The sequence below is a fragment of the Apodemus sylvaticus genome, chromosome 3 (assembly GCF_947179515.1).
Source record: "Apodemus sylvaticus chromosome 3, mApoSyl1.1, whole genome shotgun sequence".
Classification (NCBI taxonomy): domain Eukaryota; kingdom Metazoa; phylum Chordata; class Mammalia; order Rodentia; family Muridae; genus Apodemus; species Apodemus sylvaticus.
In genome coordinates, this window is record NC_067474.1 from 9,631,026 (window position 1) to 9,655,952 (window position 24,927).

General features: G+C 36.6%; 1 protein-coding gene across 2 annotated transcripts in view; it reads right to left on the reverse strand.

The window, feature by feature from the left end:
- C3H8orf34 (chromosome 3 C8orf34 homolog) overlaps positions 1 to 24,927 on the reverse strand; it is a 479,559-nt gene that overhangs the window by 260,525 nt on the left and 194,107 nt on the right. For both annotated transcript variants that reach the window (XM_052175408.1, XM_052175406.1), the window contains exon 7: positions 17,511 to 17,677. In XM_052175408.1, coding sequence (XP_052031368.1) covers positions 17,511 to 17,677 — 167 coding nt within the window. The remainder of the gene's footprint in view (positions 1 to 17,510; positions 17,678 to 24,927) is intronic.

Sequence of the window (24,927 nt, forward strand, 5' to 3'; positions counted from 1 at the left end):
GACAGAATCTTACATAAGATATGGGACTACTAGTAGAGGCAAAGTAGAGTTTATCTTTAGATATCCCTGTCCTGTCTAAGGGTGGATTAGTGAACAACACTCTTAAGGTGCAAAGTCAAGATGCACAGGTCACTGAAAGAGAAGCCTCAAGCACAGAGCTGTAAAACACTGCTGTCTTTCAGTATCTTAGTGCTGCCTTCTAAAGGCTTATCTGCCTCCATTCCTTTCACCAAGCATATCATGTCTGTGTGTGGAAACAATTATGAAATGACCAAAAGATAGTAGAAGAAAACCAAAAGCATTCATTTAGAGTGTAAGGGTCACTATTCGATTCTGATGTGCCAGAGAAATTTTGAATCTATGATTATTACACTAAAGTCTTCAACAAGTATAGATGGCTAATATAGTCACAGCAGAAATCTGAGAATGACAGAGACTAACTGACTGTAATGAACACTATAAAAGAAATAAAGAACACGTCTGATGGTCTTTTTGGTAGATTAAGCATGAGAGGAAGAATGAGGAAAGGATCTTTAAGCTGTGGGGTTTGTCAATGAAAGCTTACAAATAAAGAGCTTGGGAGGAAAGATTAGAGTGTCAGAAAACTGCCAAACAACTGCAAACAATACAAAACCAAAAAAGCCAAAACCATGAGCATAATGCATAATGGAAATGCCAGGGGGAGGAAGAGGAGGAGGAGAGCAAATGGGGGAGGGGAGGAAAAAAGGAAAGAAAAAGGAAGGAAAAAAGAAAGGAAGGAGCAGAAGTATTTCAAGTATTAATGAATGAAAATCCTCTCCAAGTCAAAGTAAGAGGTAGGGATCCAGGGTACTCAGAGAAGACTAGACAGTGTGAATATCAGTAACATTACAACTGGGTATATTATATGTAACATATACAAATTCAAACAAAAAGAATGAACCTTAAAAGAAGCTAGACGGAACACTGAAAGTTACATACCACTTCTTAGAAATTGTAGACACAAGAACACTTACAATATTTAAGGTTTTGAATAGGGAGAAAAACAGTCTCTACCAACCAAAACTTCCAAATATATAAAATTGATTTATAATAACGGTTTTAATAGACTAAATATAATTGGAAATAAAAGGAAAATAAAAAGAAACAATGAAAATAAAAGGCAATATATTAAATAATTAAAATTTTAAAAGTCTCAGATAAAATAGAGGAAATTTATTATTGTGGATATATTTCTTAATAAATGTCAGAAATTCTTCAAGGAGACAGAAAGTGATGCAGTTCAGAAACTACATTTATTAATATATAAAGAAAGGAAAAGTTCTAAAAAGTGAAGTGAAAGAAAATTAAAACTATATATTTTATTAATATAGCAGATAAATCTGTCCAAATAAGTATCAATATGCTCATGTATATGTTTATCTGTATATACACATATGCATGTGTATGTATATAATAAATGATAAAAGAGGTAAGAAATGCTTACTTTTGTATCATAAATTACCAAGAATGCCAAGAATGTAGTGTTGTGTGAATTAAATGTGGCTTGCCTGTAACAGAAAATTACAAACTCTGCAGTGAATACTAAGGAAGAAAAAGACTGAAGATTTGAAAAGAAACAGGGAAAATTGAATCACATAGATGGTCAATTGAGAGCAAGTGTGTGGGGCAGAAGAGATGGCTCAGAATTTAACAGCACTTGTTGCTTTTACAGAGGAACTGGGTTTAAGTCCCAGCAGACACATGGTGACTCACAGCCATCTATAACTCCAGTTCTAGTGGGCTTGATAGTCTGTTCTGGAATCTGTGCATGCAAGGCATGAAAACAATATGCATACATACATGATGCAAGCAAACACTAATGCACACCACAGATAACTCTAACAAAACTAAAAATCACAAGACAAGCAGAGAATATGCAAACAGGACTGTTGTAAATGCAGCACTTGGGCAGCTCAGACAGGAAAATTGAGAGTTGGAGGATGGCTTGTGTTACATTGAAAGTTTCAGGTCAGCTAGGGTTTCATAATGAGACCCTGTCTCAAAAGACCCCCTCCCCTGAAAATACCCAACAACAATAAAATAACTCATGAAACTGAAAACAAACAAACAAAAAAATCCAAGAGCTGAAGAAGAGTAAAATACAATAGAAGTAAAAAAACAAGACAATTCACATAAAACAAACCAGAAATGGCATCTACGAAAACCACACTTTAAATGTCAGTGGCCTAAATTACACCTATTTAATGACCGACGTTGTCATAATCAAATTGTACTTTTTGCTTTAAGAATTCTTCTCTGACTAAAAAGATACATAATGATTAAAATACATGAATATAGGTCAAACCACACTGACAGGAATAACAAGAGAGATAGCACAGCTGTATTCCAGGCTAAACAAACAGCCACATAGCAGAAGTCATCAGGGATAGAGAAGGAGATTTAATAATAAAAGTGTTGACACATGAAAAAGATAAAATCATCCTTAGCATGTATGTACTCCATAAAAAAAGCATTAAAATGTGTGAGGTGTAGAGGCACTGGCATTGTCACTGCTCCTGTGCTGAAGAAGCTCCTGATGATGACCAGCAGGGATGCACTGCTGCCCTGGCAACTTTGCCAAGGCCAACTTTGATATCATCTCCATGGCCTACAGCTACCTGACCCGTGACCCCTGGAAAGAGACTGTTGACCAACTCTCCTTATCAGGAATTCACTGGTCATCTTCTGAAAACCCATACCAGATCCTTTCAGAGGACCCAGGTTCCAGCTGTGGCTCCCACATAAGCCTTTTTATACAAGAAAAATAAAGTGAATTAAGTCTCTGAAGTAAATAAATAATTGCCTCTGTGTCATTATTTGGAAACTGGGGTGGGCATAGAAAAGCCTGGACAATTGACACCTATCAAAGACAGGATGATACTGTCCAAAGTGGAACAAGGAAGAAAACTAGACAGCTTACGATAAAACTTGCATTTAAGAATCAAAGATGTTATTACTGACTGTTGTTTCAAGAGCAGATGGACCTTGGAGTATGTCTTCCTCTCAGTTTGCTCAGTCCAAAGTGTAAATCATCTGTCTTCAAAGGTGGTTGTATCTTCCTCCATTTTCTTATATTCTATCACGTTCGTGTATAAGTGTTCAAACTTGAAGATAGGAAATGTGTTTGGTATCCTCAACAACTTAAAAATGACTAGAACATTACAAAAACAAAGCATCAAAAGTTAGATCTCAGGACTCAAGAAGTAGAAGATACTTTTGAGAATAGAATTTTTTCTATCCTGGGTTTTTTGTTATTCCAGATGAATTTGAAAAATGCTCTTTCTGACTCTATGAAGAATTGAGGTAGAATTTTGATGGGGATTGTATTGAATCTGTGGATTGCTTTCAGCAAGATGGCCATTTGTACTATATTAATCCTGCCAATTGATGAGCATGGGAAATCTTTCAGTCTTCTGAGATCTTTTTCGATTTCTTTCTTCAGAGATTTGAAGGTCTTGTCATACAGATCTTTCACTTGCTTAGTTAGAGTCACACCATTAGGTATTTTATAATATTTGTGACTATTGTGAAGGATGTTGTTTCCCTAATTTCTTTCTCAGCCTGTTTATCCTTTGAGTAGAGGAAGGCTATTGATTTATTTAAGTTAATTTTATATCCAGACACGTTACTGAAGTTGTTTACCAGGTTTAGGCATTCTCTAGTGGAATTTTTGGGGTCATATAAGTATACTATCATATCATATGCAAATAGTAATATTTTGACTTGTTACCTTCCAATTTGTATCCCTTTGACCTCCTTTTGTTGTCTAATTGCTCTGGCTAGGACTTCAAATACTATATTGAATAGGTATGACTTCAAGATCTACTACAGAGCAATCGTGATTAAAATATGCATGGTATTAGAACAGTGACAGGCAGGTAGATCAATGGAATAGAACTGAAGACCCAGAAATGAACTCATATACCTATGGACACTTGATATTTGACAAAGGAGTTAAAACCATTTAGAAAAAAAAGATAGCATTTTCAACAAATGGTGCTGATTCAACTGGCAGTTATATATAGAAGGATGCAAATCGATCCATTCTTATCTCCTTGTACAAACCTCAAGTCCAAATGGACCAAGGACCTGCATGTAAAACCAGATACACTGAAACTAATAGAAAAAAAGTGGGGAAGAGCTTTGAGCATATGGGCACAGGGGAAATTTTCCAGAACAGAATACCAATAGCTTATACTCTAAGATGAAGAATTTACAAATGGGACCTCATAAAGTTACAAAGCTTCTATAAGGCAAAGGTCACTGTCAATAGGACAAAATGGCAACTAACAGATTGGGAAAAGATCTTTACCAACAGTACATCTAATAGAAGACTAACATCCAGTATATACAAAGAACTCAAGAAGTTAGACTCCAGAGAAGCGAATAGCCCTATTATAAAATAGGGAACATAGCTAAACAGAGAATTTTCAACTAAGGAAATTCAAATGGCCAAGAAGCACCTAAAGAAATGTTCAACATCCTTAGTCATCAGAGAAATGCAAAGCAAAACAACCCTGAGATTCCACCTCACACCAGTCAAAATAGCTAAGATCAAAAACTCAGGTGAGAGCAAATACTGGGGAGAATATGGAGAAAGAGGGACACTCCTACATTGTTGGTGGGATTGCAAGCTGATAAAACCACTCTGGAAATCAGTCTGGCAGTTCCTCAGAAAACTGAACATATCTATACCACTGAGGATCTAGCTATACCACTCTTGGGCATATACTCAGAAAATGGTCCAACATATCACAAGGACATATGCTCTACTATGTTTGTAGCAGCCTTATTTATAATAGCCAGAAGCTGGAGAGAACCGAGATGTCCCTCAACAGGGGAATGGATACAGAAAATGTGGTACATTTAAACAATGGAGTACTACTCAGCTATTAATAACAATGAATTCATGAAATTCTTAGGCAAGTAGATAAAACTAGAAAATATCATCCTGATTGAGGTAACCCAATCACAAAAGAATATACATGATAAGTAACAAAAGAACACACTTGCTAAGATGAGAACACTCACTGATAAGGAGATATCAGCCCCAAAGCCTGGAATACCCAAGATACAATTTATAGACCACATGAAGGTCAAGAAGAAGGAAGACTATAGTGTGGATACATTGATCCTTCTTAGAAGGGGGACCAAAATACCCATGGGAGGAAATACAGAGAAAAAATGTGTAACAGAGACTGAAGGAAACGGAATCCAGAGACTTCCCCACCTAAGGATCCATCCCATATACAGTTACCAAACCCAGACACTATTGTGGATGCCAACAAGTGCTTGCTGACAGGAGCCTGATATACCTGTCTCCTAAGAGGCCCTGCCAGTACCTGACAAATACAGAGGTGGACGCTCTCAGCCAACCATTGGACTGAGCACAGGGTCCCCAGTGGAGGATCTAGAGAAAGGATTCAAGGAGTTGAAGGGATTTTCAGCCCCTTAAGAGGAACAGCAATATGAACCAACCAGTACCCACACAGTTCCCGGGTACTAAACTACCAACCAAAGAGTGCAGATGGAGGGACCCATGGCTCCAGCTACATATGTAACAGAGGATGGCCTTGTTGGCCATCAATGAAAGGAGAGGCCCTTGGTCCTGTGAAGGCTCCTTGCCCCTGTGTAGAGGAATTCCAGGACAGGGAAGTGGGAGTGGGTAGGTTAGTGAGCAGGGAGTCAGGGGATGGTATAAGGGTTTTTCAGAAAGGGAAAGGAGGAAAGGGGATAATATTTGAAATGTAAATAAAGAAAATATCTAATTAAACAAAGAAGAAGCTAGAGAGTCAGGACTGGCAGGTTCTTGGCTCCACAGTGTCTTCCAGGCCAGGGACTGTGTTAGCCTGTCTCAGTGGTACTGAGCTTCTAGGCCAGGGGACTGTGTTAGCCTGTCTCAGAAGTACTGACCTTCTAGGCCAGGGGACTGTGTTAGCCTTTCTCAGCAGTACTGAGCTTCTAGGCCAGGGACTGTGTTAGCCTTTCTCAGTGGTACTGAGCTCCAAGCAGTATTTATGCTAATCACAGCTTTATGAGAGAGGTCTTGTTTTTTTGTGTCATTTATAGAGCATTGGAAACATTTCCTAATTTAGCCTGTAATAAGTACTGAGGGTAAATTGGCACCAATTCAGTATTTTGTAAATGTTTGCAATTAAATATAAATCACATAATAAAAGGCTATCAATAAAAAAAATGTGTGAAGTGAAATTGTATTGAGTTCCAATGTAGAAAGGATCCACTCACAGTCAGAATCTTCAAAATCATCAAATTTCATTTTAGGAGCACCAATATCTGGTTTAATTTTGGCTTAATCATGGTTTATCCCATGTAAGAATTGGGTGCTTTATATAATTACAATGTGCAATGAAATACACAGACAATGTGTATATAATTTTGTGAGTGGGATACATCTATGCATCAAGTTATAAAGCTTTCTATCATGCAGGAGACTTCCTTGTAGCAGTATCAATTTTGTCCATCACCTTCTGCTACTCTCATCTACTGACCCATTAAATTTACCTGTTCACAAATGTATTAAAATTAAATTAATTTAGAATGCAATTATTGGTGTCTGGTTTCCTTTGTTCAAGAGAGTTTGTGAATGCCTTAGGTCATTCACAGTCCTGGAGGTTTAAGAGCCCAAGGTCACAATTCTAAAAAGAGTCAACATCCAGTTAGTACACACTATCTGTATACACAAACATCCTACCCTTCATGCATAAATGGTGATTGTGAGGGAAATTACTCTCATAGCAAATACCAATCCTATTTAATTAGAAAACACCACAAAGAGTTTGCTTAATGTTATTTTCTAAGAGTCATATCTCAGGATGCAATCATGTTGATATAGGCTATCAATAGCATAGGCTTCTGGGCAACAGAGCTCAGTTTTTGGCAATTAAGATCATCCGTCCTTTTTGCATGCATTGATACTTTACTTCTACTTTTAACTGCTGACTAGTATTGTACTGTATGAGTATACCACAACTGTTGCTTGACACTTGAATGTTTTTCTACTAGATTATTTTAAGTAGCCAACTTTTTGACAGTGTAGTTGTGGAAACAAGTTTAATTGCCTTGAAAACTTGCCGAAAAATTTAGGTCACAGGGTAAGTACATATTGCAATATATAAGATACTGTCCAGATGTGTTCCCTAACCTCCTCTCAGCAATACTGCAGGGAGCTGGTTGCTGCACACTTCCATGTTTGCTGTTTGGTCTTTAATTTTAGCTAGTATAGCTTGAGGGAATTAGCATCTCATGTTTTAAATCATATTTCCCTGGTGGCTAATGATGTTGTGACATTCCTCATACGTGTATCACAATTCTGTCTACTTTCATTTTGCTTAAAAAATTCATTTGTGTTGATTGTGCATACCCGCTGGTACAAGCTCCGTATGCATTGTCATTTGTACTTTTCCAGCTACCGAGTGGCAAGTCTTCTACATCTTTATTTGTTCTTTACTTTTTATGAGGAAAAAAGTCATAATTTTAATGAGCCCCAGTTTGTCAACTTTTTATTTTCTTCCTAGTAAGTTTTGTAATTTCTAGAAAATTTTTTGATAAAAAAGTTATGAATTTTAGAATTTTAACAGTCTGTTTTTATAATGATATATCAAGTTCATCTAAAAGTAGTTTGTTAAAGGCATGAAGCAGATCTGAACTCATTTATTTTTATCACTTTACTTTCCCAGCAGAAATATTTTAAAAATGTTTTCCTCTCTCAAACCACTTTAACTAAAAGCTAATTGACTATACAAGTGTGGAGGAATCCTTCCAGCTCCTCCCAATGATCTATGCCTTATATCAATGTCACAAGTCATAAATGTTAATGTATATCTTGATACTAGACACTATAATTACACCCACATTATTCTTTAATTATTTTTTCCTTTTTTTTTTGGCCATTGCAGATCATTATGTCCATATAATTTCTATTTACTTGATTTTCCACTTCTGTTTTTTTCCCTCTTCAAAAGTTTGGATTTTTCTCTTTCCCTTCCCTCTTTTTACATCACATATTTATATATTAATAAATAATCTATACTTATCTATATAGATATAGAGATGGATATATTTCTACATATTTACACATTTTCTCATAATATATACATACATATATAATTTTGTAGAAAAAAGTTTAAACAGTATTTTTATTACTTAAAAGGAAAAGAATTTATCTATAATCTATCTATCTGTCTATAGAGAAGCTGCACACACACACACACACACACACACACATACACACTCAGCCCAGGCTGGCCAAACCTACAACCCTCCTTGCTCAGCCTTCTGAATGTAGAGTCATAAGAGCAGATTCTTACATGATAGAAAAGCCAAGCTTTTCAACCTTTTTTCTACTGTACACTGCTTTCTTTTGTTTTTTCCCTCTGTTTTTCAAGGAATTGTTTTTGCTATTTCCTTGCTAGTGTATTGTTGGTCTGTTATTATTTATCTTTTTGTCTTTGTTTGGCATCTTTCTCCTGTGTTATGAAGAAATAGTCACTTTCTAATACTTGTCTGGGCAACATAGACATTCAACTCAAGAAGGAGAAGAGAAGGGAGAGGAGCGGACTAGAGCAGAACTAAGAGTATCAAGAGTCTAGAGGTGGCATGAGAATGATAGGCATCATGGATAAATTGTCTCACCCTCCTCTCTTTCAGTTATAACCAGCAATTTACTTAAATCTTTGGCTACTAAATGAATCAATGCCATTAAATTAAATAATAATTTATCAATATCTATATTATAACTTCATTAGAATTTCTGGTGAGAATATTTGTTTTAAGTAACGGCAGTATTTTTGTCTGAATATCCTCATGTTGTTAAAGGAATACTGCTTTTTGGATTTGACTTTTGCTTTTACATGTATGTTCTTAGAGCTCTCTCTTTTGCTCTCCCACTCCCTCTCTATCTCAGTTAAATGCTTTTTGTTGGAGAATAACTCCTCTCACATCTTCAATTTCTCTTATCAAAACAGAAATGAAATAGCTCAAGTTTTGTCTTGTTCTCTTATGCTGGACAAATAGAGATACAGTCTCTGTCTAAAACTATAGAACATGCCTTTACTCAGGTACCAAGATGTAAGGCCCAGATGGTATCATGGTATTATTAAGGCTACTTGAGAAATTACAGGTCATAAGTGTCAAAAGCCCATAAAGGGAAGATAAAGTGCTCTCTCTCTTCTCTCTCTCTCTCTCTCTCTCTCTCTCTCTCTCTCTCTCTCTCTCTCTCTCTCTCTCTTATATACATACACACACACACACTCACATACACACACATACACATATACACACACATACAGACACTCACATACACACACATACACACACACATACACACACATACACATACACACACATACACACACACACACCTCTTCATAGGTGTTAGTGTTGTGTAATAGGGTACAGAAGAGAAAGCCTTGGAAACAATAGTGTTTTCTTAGCCAAAGCTCCCATTCCCATCACAAGATAAGATCCACAGGCCTTATTCTCTGTGGTTCCATACCCCAGATGTTGACTTTCCATTCTACAGAACTGCCTGAGACTGTGACTACAAATCACAGAGGCAGATAACTAGGCACCAAAACCCAATACATCTACAGTAAAGCCACACTGAGATCTGTAGTTTTTGATACTGTTAAAAACAGAAAGAATATTCACATTGCTGCAAAGAATTGTTCAATTAAATCACCAGGAGAATTTGAACATGTTTATGCTCTTTTGTAATACAGGTACTGTTTAAATTGCCAGGGCTTGGTCTAAAGCACCAGGGGAAATTAGCTTCATATGTTATAAAATTTCAGAAAGTTGTCAGTATCCATCTTTAAAAGGTAAAATTAAGTAACTAAGATGCAGAGGTTGTAGAAATGTTTTCTAAATATATGGGGCAAACCTAAGTGTTCCTGGGTCTCACTTTATTTTCTTTTATATGCACTCAATCTCACACATTAAAATGAACGAGGAAAAAATCCACTTAAGAATTATTATAATTTTCTAGCTTGCCTGATGGTTGAGAACTTGAGCATGAATTGTTTTACTTAATCTTACAAAACCTTAAAGAGTAAACATTTTTATTAATCTCAGATTTCTAGTAACAAATCTGTTCCCAGTCCTACAATCTGTAACAGTGGAGAAATAACTGTCACTGCTAACTTCACACACTGTGCCATTCTTGAAAAGTTAAGTTCCTGAGCTTAATGTAATTTTTGCTTTATTATGCTAATACTACCTACGTTAATATTTTGAAACAAGTATTTACTGAATGTCGATAATCAAAATGACCCATTAAACCATCTTCTGGTGATACTTGGAAAAGCAAACTTTAAAGAAATTAAAATTTTAGATAAAATCTCAGAAGACTTCATTGTAACACAGATAAATCCATCCAACCTGATGGGGCATTCAGCAAGAAGGACATAAGTTTAAAAACTATAATAGAAATGATTAATCTTCACTGATTTCCATTGTAACAACCTTAAATTCTCCACTGTTCTTCTTGGAGATCTTTCACTTAAAAACTTTATATCAATAAATGAATGTAAAAACATACATATAGCATAATTTTTTACTGGTTTTTAAAGAAAGTTTTATTTTTCAAGAACAGCTGTTTGTGGAAATACTTGTCACATTTTGTAAACATTCTTTTTAGCATTATGTTTCACTTAAGTGTTTATTGGAAAATAATTAAACATGTGCCTAAGTATATTATGATATGGAAATATCTAAACACAATTTTTTGCTATAAAACCATATTTAAAGAAATCAGAGGAATTGCAACATGTCTTTAATAAGCTATTGATTTTGACATTAAGCTATAAACACTTGCTAAATTAATTACAATTCGTTTGTATCAACCAATAAAATATAACAAAGTTGTGATTCAGTGCAATTTTCAAATTAGTCTTATATAAAGCAAAAGTTCAGATTCAAATTACATGAAAATAAGTACATGGTTGAACAAATCACCCTGCAATATCACATCATCATGTATGAAGTATTTGGAAAGGAAAGGCTTTTTGTCTAAAACAACAAGACTCTAATAATATTTAACACTATGATGGAATTTGGTTGATTTTTCACGGGTAACAAGTTAAGACTAAACCAAAATTGTTCAAACATTTTCATATTTGCTAAGAGAACTTGAAAGCATTATTAAATCCTCTGTATTATAGCAAGTTCAGTAATTGATCTGTACAGAAACACGTAAACATGAATTACAGTTCTAGATTTTCTGAATTTGAACCACAGCCCCTTTGTCTTCTTTCCCAAGCTGTGTCTGCTAGTGTGAGCCTCTGCATATATACACAATACTTTCTTTTCCTCCTATAAATTGTACAGTCTAGCAATCTCCACCCCATTTTTAACAAGTCCCAGAAGTCACTGCCCCTGCTTAAATCTCCATGGGTCAAGTGAAAGATGTGGTGTGGTGCGCTGGCGGGAAGCACACTGCTTGCATGCTTGTCTGTATTCCCATTTGGGGTCTCAGAGCTTGGCTCTCCAAGCATTTTATTGTGCTGTGATAACCACCGGCTCCTACTGTGGACGGCTTTTCTCCATAGGTAAAGAAAGCACATGCTTTCTTCTGCCTCCAACTGCATAACACAGCCATGGGTTAGAGAACAGAACTGGTTGGGAAGAGTTTTGTACATAAATCTGTGTCTTTTCCCCCAGTGTTCCTGTCAGCTGTGATGCAAGGGGAATGTGCCATTTTCTGAGAATATCTTGTTACCTCACGCCATGCTGTGTAGTAGGAAAGGCGCATGGTCATCTTGCAATTTGATCAATGGTACATCTTGCAATTTGCAACTAATTGCTTGAACCTCAGAGATTACCAAAAGATTAAAAAATTAAAACCAAACACCAAAATGTGGGAAAAAAAACTAGCAAGAGGTAGCATGGGAGAAGATTTGGGTCTTAGAATTGGAGCACAGGTCTTTGGCCAGGTCACCTCATCACATCACAGTGGCCCACAATTCACACAATCCTCAGGGAAAAGCCACAGCACATGTGTGAAAAATACACTAAATGATGCCTTTGGCAGGTATCAATCACTTCTAGTTAAGTGTAAGTAATCAATATATCTTAAGCAAACATACACGGAAATAACTGGAAATAGTTCTCTGTTGAGTAAAGGAATTTCACCTGAAGTACAATCAGCACTATAAAGGATTTTTTAAGTGTTTAGAAATTTTTGGACAACTATTAGCTTTATTCTCCTGGACCAATGTGTTTTACAGTCAGATTTTTTTTTTTTTACAGGTAGAAAGCGAAGCATTTCTTGTCACACACCCTACAAGTCATATCAAGTGGTATGGTGTACACTTCTGGTGACATCTTCTAGGATTGTATTTATTTAGAGAGCATTTTCCACACAGGATATTCATTACTACCAGCAAAAATTCAGGTATTTTTGGAAAGGAATAAAAATAACAAATGAAGAGAACAAAGCATGTGTAGAATTCCAAACACAACAATCCAGTGAGTGTGGATGCATCAGAAACCTCCACTTGGTGCTCTCTGGCTATAAGCATTCATCAGTGAGCCTTCTCGGTTTCTGCATCTCTCCTTTTTTATCAGTGTTCTTATGAGTTCGACAGACTGCCTGTAACAGAATCTACTATAGTCAGGAAGGCATTCTTAATGAGCAAAATCTGCTTCGTGGGTTAGATTCAAATCTAATGAACAAATTACTGGGTATGGGGAATGCAGAGTTCTTTAAATATAGGCCCTTAGTGATTCACAAGCAAACCAAACCTCAAGAATCAACACCTGTAATTCAGACCCTAACCCTAACCCTAACCCTAACCCTAACCCTAGCCCTAACCCTAGCTCTAACCCTAACCCTAACCCTAACCCCCATTCAAATCACTGTGCAAGTGTCAGGTATAGACTTAGAAGGCAAACTTGCTAACATGAACTAAATGACTTGAGAGATGGAGCATCATCTGCTTCCCCATGATACCTGTCCTTATCACTAAACTTGGAGACCAAATAGCTTTTTAAAATTAAATATAAGATGCAAGCCTCCTCATGTGGCCTGTTAAAATTCACACCCAGCATCTACACAGAGTTTTCCATAGAAAAACATGTGCTACAATACATTTCTAAAAGGGCATTCTAACCAAAAGAGGCTGGCACAGTATTCAAGTCCTTGGACAACAGGGTGATTATGTCTATGTGGTTTCATACAGGCAATGACAACATGGAAACCAACTGAAGTTATAGCTCAGAGCATGGGTGCCAGTACAAGAATGGGACCTTCTACAGAGCTTCTGTCACAGAGGAGATATTGTGACAAGTGACTGATATCTCACACAACTTCAGGATTTCTTAGGTCTGCAGTGGCATTGATTTATTTAGTGCTTCTCTGTAAGGTTTGGTTAATTTGTGATAGTAGTTGAAGAATCATTAATGGAATTTTTAAAAATATATTGTGAAGATAAAACTGACTTGGATTGAGGTAACTATTTTCAATATCTTAAAAAAAATACCCTTCTGAGTGTTTTAATTTCTATATATTAAAGTACTCCCTATTTGGATATTTTATCTATAATGGATACTAATTTAGATAAACTTGCTTTTATACTATATTAAATGAATTAATATTTTAAGTAATCTTACAGGTAATATTGGAATACTCAGTGGCTGAATGTCTGAAAATCCTCAGAATTTTTATACAGAATCATTTTTATGGAGAATCTTCAGTTTACTTTGCTATTCTGATGTGCCAAATGATCAGTGCTGTAAGGGAAAAAAACAGAGAGGCTTATGTTGCTGGTCCCTTCTGGTTTAGACTGATTCACAGGTGTTAAGTCAGTAAAGTATAAGCAACAGGTAGGGTCCTCTTCCTTGGTCACAATGACAGCTTTCCTCTCTCTCTCTTACTTTGTAAATATAGGATGGTTTTGTTTGTTTTGTTTTGTTTTGTTTTGTTATTGGAAAAATTGCCTCCAACTTAACCAAACACATGACAGTAAATATTCATTTTACATTAAGTTCATTGAGATGTGGAAGAATTGGCCAAAAGGACATCTCACCTTAATGACTCCCTCCAGTAAATCCTCCTTGTATTTTGCCAATAATGAGTTGATTTATTTAAGATATTGGGAGACCTAGAAACTGTATTTACCTATGTATCTTAAAATGAACAAATTATGTTTATAGCAACATTGTTTGTTTGAGGTAATGTAGATTTAGCTTTAAATTTAAATTACATAATCCTGAGCTAAGCCCAAAAAGTATAACTAAGTATAATTAATGCCTTTAGCATCTCTGGAATATGATTTTTAGATAGTTTCCTTGTCCTCAAGTCTCAGAAAGTCTAAAATATTTTATAAGTAATAGTTTCAAATAAAGTGTGTAATAAATTAGTTGTGCCTTTTTTTCTAGTGTTTTTAAATGGGGATAAATAAGTATAAACTGTGTAGAAAGCAATCAACTACATATTACTATTACATTTATTTTTTAATATTTTATTAATCATTCTATTTGTTTACTATTGTTACATTTCTAACATGATGATGAAAACAGGCAACATAAAGAAATTGGAAAGATGGTCACACAGTTAAACATCCTTAATAGTTCCTTAAGTTCCCTGTGAGGATAAAGAAAGAAGCCATAGAAGATCTGGGAAACAATCTTGCTCATACCATTTTTGAAATCTCTTGATTTTAGTAGATGTTTTAGAAAATGTGATCATTTTCTTGGAAAGACTCTCCATAACTCTGATTATTAAGTGGCAGTATAACCACCAAAATAAATGAAGCTGTCTTACATTTAGGGTTGAGAATTGTATCATTTGAGGAGAGTGGGAAGATGATTTTAGTCTATGTTTTGTATATCTGGAGCCAATTTCAGAGGTGCTTATTATTGGTGTCTTTTTTAATATTATTTGATAGATAATATTAGTTTCATAAGCAGTTATTTCTGCACTATGAATTTATAAATAGAATTTAAAATAATCATAGAAATTAATATAAAGTGGATCCTAAAATTATTTCCACATGACTAATATGTTTATAAAATAAATTCACAGACATACATTTAAACAACTGTGAATATATGATCAACATATATTAACAACACTGCATTTCAATAAAGACAAGAATAACTAGGTTTATTTATATGGACTATCCTCACTAAAAGATTTTTTGATTAAGTCAACAAATTTTATTGATGGGTAATTCATTTTTATATTAATATTAACTAAAATCATATATTTTACTTGTCAATTCACATTTACAGATTATTTTCCATGCATGACACATTTTCAACTTATTTTATTATGGCATAGATAATAAAAAAATTAAATCCTTAAAAGCACATTACAGCAAGCTCATTCTGCAACACATCATAGATTGCCAAAAGATATTTTAAACAACAATATCTGTTACATTTTAACAATGAATCTATGTACTAAATTTTGATTTCACATAAATTTTCAAGTCGTTAACATTTGTGTTTTTTCAGCTGAACGCAATCTCATGTTTCTTTGAACTCATTTCCAAAACCAGGAAAAATGCATGTGGAGTTCTGTAAGGCTACTTGCTGTGAGCTTGAGCCGTGCATGCCATTACAAGGTATGCGCATCACTAAGAGAGCAGTGTCACTTGCAACCACACAGAGAATGCCCAAAGCTTCTACTATTCTTTACCGTTAATCCTGGTCAGAATGCAGGCTAAATATGTAGAAGGAAAAGAAGGTTTAATGAGAGCCAATTGCTAATGGCTTATCAAGAGGTAGACTCCAAGACCCAAAGCTCTGGTCTTCTGCTTAGAACGCTAGAAACTTTTGAACAGAGCAGGTGAGGTGTCAGGATAATCAGCATAAAGTAGACATGTGAATCTCCTAAGAGGCCCTGATCATCTCTTTCACTGTCCCTGACCAGCAGGGAAGCACTTAACACAGTTATAAAAGACCCCATATGTATGTGAATAAGCCCCCAGGAGTCTGGGCACACTCCTCCCAGGTTTGCACCCCCTTGTCCTGCAGGATCCAGCTTCTTTAAACAAATGTGTAGTAGGGACCTCTGCCCCCACTTTTGCACTAGGAGTCACCACTATATTTGACTGTGTTAGCATAGGTAAAGAAGATGGTGGACGTGATGTGTTTATGTTTTTGACATGATTAAAAAATGCCTGCAACAGAAGTGATTCTATTTTATGACATTAGGTCAAAGTCCTTTGTAGTGAATGAAGGATGCCAGGGTATCCAGAGGCCCTCTCATTTTAATGAATAGAACTTAGGAGAATAGGACTCAGTCGCTTAAAGAAAACAGGGGTCAAAAGTATCTAACGAAAAGTGCCATAATGCAGTTTCCTTAGTTCTAGACTGAAGGTAGTTATTAGACCATTAGAAAAGATCATGAAGCCTGTTATCATCTGATGAATGACACCTTTGCAGGTGTACGCATGGAGACTTATCGTTAATACAGACCATAATTTACTGCCATCCACACTTAATTCCACGAAATCTGTTTTAGAATTTTAAATAAAGTACCTTTGCAGTGCATTGATATTCTATATGTAATTATATTATTTATTACTTTTAGCTTAAATATAATAGAATGTTGTTATAAAAGTATATACTAATTATTTTAATTCTCTATAATAGAATAGTACCACTCAATTAAAAAACACGACATTTTTCATGTGGACTACTAGCAAAGAAAAGTTCATATCTTTTTGCAAAAACGATTTTCCAGCCAGGAATGGTGGTGCACACCTTTAATCCCAACACTTAGGAGGCAGAGGCATGTGGATCTCTGAGTTCAAGGTCAGCCTGGTCAACAGAATGAGATCCAGGAGATCTACGATTATACAGAGAAAGCCTGTTCTGAAAATTTTTTTTCCTGAAGTATCAATTAACAATTTTTGTAAAGATAATTTATATGAGAATATTTCTACTGAAACAGGATCACATACTTGAATCACTAAAAGCAAAAACATGAAAAACTATTAAAAGGAAAAACTATCTATAGCGTTAATGAAGTTGTATGAAGGTAATGAGTTCTAGACTGCAATCTCTACAGGGCTCCCTAGCATTCATGAAAGGCATCCAGCATTAATCTACGGCCAGCATCATCAACTCTATGATATTCTTCTAAAGCAACCTTCTAATCACAAAACTTTCTTAGGAGGAGGATGTATTTTATAGACAACAGGGGCAGTAAAGAAAATAAAACAGACAGGTTTGCATCCTATCACAATGGCACACAGAATAAAGCCCGATGACGTCAGAGGATAGAGCACTGCATATACAAAGCACAGAGTACAGTCTAGGGAATGTTTCACATGCTTCCATAGGTTCAGCTCAGTTCTTACATGCAATTTTATAGAGTTCTAATGGAAAGAACGTGTACGTTAAAGAGACCCCTTTGGCTTAGACAAGACTATTCAAAACGTTTGAAATCCCCCAATTACTGCACACTTTTACAATGCCAGAAAGGACTAGAAAGAGAAGTTATTAATTTTTAAAATTACCCAGCAACTCCATTGCATCGTCTTCATTATCAATGTCTTCTTCTATTACAGATGGCGTGGGGCTGTGGATGGACTCGAAGGAATCCTGGGAAAGCATTGCAGCCAGGAGTTTCTTATGCTGCTGCTGCTGCTGCTTTAATCCTTTCGTCTTGGGCTCCATCTTTAAGCTGAAGAAATAAAGATAGGTTAGTTAGCTGAGGTCAGTAAATGGAAATCTACTAAGCCAACATGATTTCATTCCACTGCAGTGTCACACAAACTCACTGCATGTGGCTCGTTTCTCACAAAGATGATGGAAATGGCGTGGTTCTGAAACACCCCTTGATACTCACCTCTTGCCCCGTGTTGAGGTGCAAACTCGTGCCCTCTGAAGTGTTTCTTCTGATTGAGGCCACATGACCCGTGTTTTTAGTACCTTTCTGATCCAGTAAGAGCTAGAAGGTTTATATTATTCATTGATTTCTACAGGCGTATGTCAAGCAAAACACAAGTGTTGAGGTTTTGGTAGCATTTTGTTTTAATTCGTTAAAATCAAAATTAACTATGATAATGCACTGAATATACTCCTATTTTGTGTTTCCTCCTTCCTTCCAGATGTTCCAGGATTCCCTCTTATCACTTCCCGTTGTTTGAAGAATGTCATTCACCCTTACCTTAGGGGAACTTCTGCTGGAAACAGTCTCATGAGGCAAAAACCTTCAGGGTTTTGGATGATAGTCATTAACTTGGGGCAGGGTGCGTCCCTTTGCCCCCATAGTTTTAGATAAAAATTCCATAGCAATTTGATATTTACCTCTGCCTACTTTTCAGATTTATTCTTGGGATAGAGAAGAGATGGCTCAGCAGTTAAGAATATTTGTTACAATTGTGAAGGAGCAGGTTTCTATTCCAAGCACCTGTATGGCAGCTCACAATCATCTGAAACTTCAGATCCCTGGGATTTGACATCTTCTTCTGCCTCTATAGGCATCAGGCACACATCTGGTACAAGGATATATACACAGGCAAACACTCAAAAGCATAAAATCGCAATTTTTATTTTAAAGGATTCCTTCTTTGATATTGGTTTCTTGAAGTCTACTTAAGATATATATACTTCTGTGGAAAATGCCTTGGGTTGTCCCACCTGGATGTTTCCAGTTTCTAACTGCTCAGCAAGTTTTCAGGTATCATTCATAATTTTTTCCCAACCTACCTACTTTTCCCTTTCTTCTTGGAACCTGGTAACAATTTAGACCTTTTTTATTTATCTATTGGTCACTTAAGCTATATCATAGTGTGTGTGTGTGTGTGTGTGTGTGTGTGTGTGTGTGTGTAGCCTACATGCATGCCCATGCCCAAGAAGCCAGAAGAGGACACTGTTTCCCCCTAAAACTTGACGCTCAGGTGGATTATAGATTGTGGATTATGACCAGCCTACAATGAGAGCTGTAGGTCCCCTCCAATAGCAGCAAATGTTCTTAATCTTTTGGCAAGATCTTCAGACCCTGTATCATATTTTAAAGTCTATGTCCTTTAAGTTGTTCAGAACAAGACAATTCAAAAGACCTGCTACCTATAGCCTGTAATTCTGTCTTCTGTTATCTCTGCCCTACTAAGTTTACAATATTTTTTATTTCTGTAAATTCTTTTGTCAGTGTTATAATTTTAATTTTGTTCCTATATTTGTGTTTATTCCTATTACTTCATATGCTTAAATATTGCCAAGTAATTTGTAGTTACTTATGAAAGCATTTTTCTGATGACTACGTTAATCCATGGCTAGGTAATTCTACCATCTGTGTTATCTCAGGCAGGCACCAGTTGGCGTTCAGCACTCAGGATGTGGACACTCTGGTTCTGGCTGTGAATGGTATTTGATAAAATTATGTCCTGTGCCATTTAGCTATGACCTAGTACTCTAAGTGCCCCCATAAATTCTTGTAATTTATAAGGCAGTCAACCTGCTGCTGCTGAGCTAGTCTGAAGTCCAATAACACTGCAATTGTCAGAGCCCTCGAGATGTGTTTTCATTTGCTTGCTTTAGCTCATGTTTCTGTAGCTCATGCTAGTTCCTCCTGCTATCTAATAAAAGACATACCCAGGTTGTTAAACTGATGCCTCCAGATGAACAAAGTGTCAGACTGTGGGGAAACAAAGTCTTTCCTGTGACCAGGTTATATTGTCACAGATCCTTTTCTGGGATGTCTAAAATAGCATCATACATGCACAGAGATAAGAAATGGCTAGGAGAAGTGTTCTGTAATGACCAAACAAAGATAATCACCGTTCTAGGTTAACGAGGCTGAGCTCAGCTCTACTGCCAAGAGAGGGACTTATCTCAGGTACCTCACCCCTTTTTACAAAAGAAATCAGAGGGCTTGGACACAGGAAAACCAGGAGCCAAAAATGCATTTCTTTTTCCTCCTGTGAAGTAAGAAATAGGTCCAGGAGTCCTGAATAAAATGGAGAGTAGGATATTTGGGGAAAGAAGAGATAACAGATTTGAGTAGGCTAAACAGACCCACAAAGGTTTTCTGACCTAGCTGGAGTCACCTGGCCTTGCTGCATTTGCAATTTCCTAAAGGTGTTTTGAGGAATTGACTGCACACTGAGCTTGCTTTGTAACATAATCCAGCTGAAACAGAGGATGGGTCTGTGGGCTTCCTCTGTATACACACAGTGCTGAATATTAAACTTTGAGCATTGATCAGAAACCTTGTCTTAGCTTCATCCTTCTCTCACACCCTGCCCTTTTCCATTTTCAGCCCCACTTTCAGGCAGACACAGTTCATTCATGGCTGCTGGATGACTCCATGATGTAAGGCTGTAATTAGGGAGAGTCACTGTGTGAACAGAGGAGTTGTAAGTGGCAGTTTCGTTGGCAGGACCAGTGTGCCTGGAATTTAAGCACTCACGGTTTAGAGAAACTGGACAGTGTGGTAAGTGTTCTCCAACCTTTCATGAACCTGTCTCAGAACGGAAAGGAACTGAATTTCTACAAGGTAAAGTTTTATCAAGAAAGGGACAAGAGAGCTGAGTCTACACTCAGGGGCTTTAGCAGAAGATAGATACAGAGAAACATGAGGAACAGGGCGGATCAGTGCACAGTGGGTTCAAGTTCCAGTTGGGTACCAGAGAGGATGAAATAGAAGGCCAGGAGATGCTGAGGAGTGAAATACCTGAAATAATACCACCGATTTCAGACAATGATAACAAAATTTAAGAAAATGTAGAGGGGATGAGTGAGTAAAGAGTAGAATTCAAAAATAGAGAAAAGGGGCAGAAAGGAAATGAGAGATTATGTCAGGGGCAGAGCAAATTATGCTGCTGTTTCATCAAGACAGGAAGAGAACAGTGAAATAATGTCTTCACTGGAAGACTGATAGGAGGTTTCAATGGTTGGCTAATGACTGGTATGAGAAGATGCTGGCTAGAAGTAAAGACTGTAAATAGTGTGATTTGTGGAATTCTTACATCATGTTTAAGGACATATCTACCAGGGAAAAGGAAAGGGAGGTTGTTTTAGACAGATGACAGTAGGCAAGGCTTGTAAGCAGAAACCACATTTGCTTTTCTTCAGCACCATAGCCTGAGAATGGAAGGGATGGAAAGAAGGTCACACAGCGGGCAGCCTGGGAACACAGGGTAGTAGGTAGGATGAGGAGGGTTTTTCTTAAGAACACTGGATGTTCTGCATACCATCAGCAGGCTGGACTCTCTGCTTTTCTAGATCTGAAGCTAGAACCCTTAGATTTAGTGGGCTTTCTAGAAGTCCTTTCTAAAAAATGGGTGAGCAGCAAATCATCGAAGAGTACAAAATATTGGCTCAAGACAGGCTGGCACAGCCACTACCCAGCTCTTCAGTCTTGGGAGAGGATAAAACCACTGTGAGACTTGATTACTTCTTCCTGAAAGTAGAGATGAAAATAGAACAATTCCAGGTCCCTTAGAATGGAGCAGATCAATGCTGACAAAGCAACACAGCAATATCTAATATTCAAATTCAGCTCCTCAGATTTGGCAGTAACTGTCTTTACTCACTGTCCCATCCATCATCCCTGCCCACTTTTTATCTTCTTATAACCTTAAATTGTGAATTTTGGTATTATCGCTGTCACGTGCTTTATGGATTTTTCAAGTCCAGAAGAGCTCAGTCTTTGTTTTTGAAATTTGAATATGAAAGAGTTATCCCTGCTACAATCTATTTTCTTATTATCTATCCTGACTTACTTTCCATAGACCCACACCATGACCTGAATGCATGGCCCTCACTTAAATATGGAGATATGACTGCATTTCTATGGACGGAAACTGTTCCAGGCTTTGTGCATTGAACACCAAAGTCAGTCTGAACACTAATGAAATGAAAACTTAAAAGAAAAAGAGTTTAATTCTAAGTTGCAATATCCCTATTAATTTTATTGAATATTTACATTTTAATAATAATTCTCATTTTTAAGAAAACTAGTTTTCTGAGTCTATAATATTTATGGATTTTATTCTTGTTTCAATTAGATGGTTCAACTTTAAAAGAACTGATTATGTTTTCAAGGCTTAATGAAGCTATTTAAGTAATTCTACATTAAGATCTATCAAGTAATTTTAGGAAATTTGCTACACAAATAATTAGCATGGTTTAGAATAAAATTATATAGGCTTATTAAACTTGATTTTTGTTTACACTTACATGATGAATATGTGCTTAAAATAACTCTAAATGTGCAGTGGGTACATATGCTTTCTCACTGAGCCAGGCAAGAGACAGAGTTAGGAAGCTGTGAACAAACATGAAAAGTCTTCATTCTTTCCCTTGCACACCACCCTCCTCTTTCTCTGTCCTCTCTCCGCGCCTTTCCCTCTTCTTTTCTCTTCTGTCACCCTCTCCTTTTTATCTGCTCTTCCTTCCTCTCCTCTTCCCCTCTCACTCTCCTTCTACTCTCCCGCATCTCCCGCCCCCTCCTCCTCTTTCCCCGTGCTCCCTTTCACCTCTCTCCCTCTCTGTCTTTTTAGCCTCTTTCTGTCTCTGTTTTGATTCTTTCTTTCTTCCATGAGCTCTCTTAATTAATAATTTCAGAATCCAGGAAAGAAGAGTCAGGAAAATATCTTTCATCATATTCATATACCAATTTGAATGTAACATCAAAAAGTCCACAGATATCTTGAGATGCACCCAAGGACCATTGAGATCTGTGATCTTAATACTGGAGCCCCAGTGTCATTCTGCTACTTTACCTGCAGTCCTTTCAACTACCTTAACTCTAACCAACAGTTAGCACTTTACTTGGCAGTCATACATGACATAAGTTGTTGATGTTTTTATAATATATTTGAGGTGCATAAAGAAAAAATTAAGGTATGTAATGCTGTCTGTAATAAAAACTCCAAGAAAATATTTTGGTTAAGTTTCTATCCATATGACTTTTAAGGTTTGGTTTACAATTAAATTCTCTAGTCAGCCGGGCAATGGTGGCACACACCTTTAATCCCAGCGCTTGGGAGGCAGAGGCAGGTGGATTTCTGAGTTTGAGGCCAGCCTGGTCTATAGAATGATTTCCAGGACAGCCAGGGTTACACAGAGAAGCCCTGTCTCGTAACCCCCCCCAAAAAAATTAAAAAAAATTCTCTAGTCTATTGGTGAATGTTACCCAACATTTTAAAAATATATAAAGGTGTCTATGTGCTGAGCATTGCAATAATAGCTACTTATATGCAATGCATCTTTATCTTTTATACTAGGAAAGACCAAATTAGAGTAATGGCCAAAAAAAATAAAAGCAGACTCAACAATTTTTCTTGTGAATACACTGTATTTAACATGGGTATAGTGATAGCCCACACCTCCTACACTCATGTAACAGGCATTTAAATAGCTAAGTGCCAGCCTTGTTGAGATAAAAGCAAAGCTTGAAAATCAGCTTTGCTTTCAGGAATTCAGAATATCATTGTGATTAGAATCTCAGTGTTTGCCATTGATAAGTTATACCATGTGTTATCACTACTTAATGACAAAGGCTAATTCTACAATTATGCACTAGAAACTTTACAACTTTCTCTCCAGCATTTCTTATTCCTTAACTTGTTGTGTAAGCCACGGCAGACATACAAGAACCTTGTTTTCTAATTTCAGATGTTAGTAAAACAGTTTGTAACCCCAGGTGTTTTTTTTTTTTTTACTATGTGTGATTTCTACATACATGTAATATTTCTGAAGTAACTATGATTTAGCCAAGACACTGTCACTTTTTCAATCCACAAGTGACATCTCAGCTCATATTTTAAGTACAAAATGAAGTGAAGCTGAGATGGCTTTTCAGGACAGGAGAACAGATATTTGAGAAACGTTTTTATAAACTGAGAAAGAGCTACAACTAGTCTTGAGAATCTCAGGGTAATAAGAGCTCACTGAAGCAAGGAAGAAAATTGAGGCACTAACATTCACAATAAACAGCTATGGATATTATTATGAATAAATGAAAGCAAGATAGAAGTTGACAGTTCTCTATTTTACATTTAAAAATTAAAGATCTACCAATGAAAATGTATAAAAGTCTATTGAGTTGCATGAGTCTAGCATTAGGAACAAAATTACCCCCATTGACAGTGAAATTGATCTGGCATTTCCCAGAAGAGAAATGGACTTTTAGACATGGTCTGCTTCTCCTTTTGGGGCACTTTAACTATTTAAATAATTTAAAGTTATTTCGTGTGGAAATGGAATCAATTTTCTCCAAACCTGAAGCACATTAGTGAGTATTCTGAACTTCTTTCCCTCAAGCCAAGTGGCAGGAGAGAGCCAAGGAACCTTGAAAGCTATTACATTGTAGAAAACACAATTTTCTCTCCTTGAGAAAAAATACGTATTGGTTGACAGAAAATTTAACATAGGAATTATGAAGTTCCTGTGGCTATGCAATACAGACTAAAAGCTTGTGGAGGGGACCAGCCAGCTTACAGTAGTCACGGGGACCTATGGTCCTATCAACTTTTCATTCATGAATATTCAAATGTACTTCTCTGTGTTTCACAATTCTTGCATCCCATAATGATTTTCACCTGACCTCCTTGACTGGCTCTTTTTCTGTTTTAAGTTGTATGTCTTATGGTGGTTGGACCCCAAAATGGAAATGGACTTTGAGGATTCAAAAGCCCATGCTATGTCAGGCTTGGCTCTGTCCCTGCCTGCTGCTTGCAGATCATGATCTAAGCTTTTAGCTCCTGCTCCAGCACTAAGACTGCCTGGCTGCTTGCCACCATGATCCTCGTCATGATGATCATAGACTGACCCTCTGAAACTGTAAGCAAGATATTAATTAAATCAGCGATTCTCAACCTGTATCATGGCCATTACAAAGCACATATTTTTGATGGTCTTAGGAAACCCCATCCACAAATTTATTTTGGTTGCTACTTTATAACTTTAATTTTGCTACTGAGC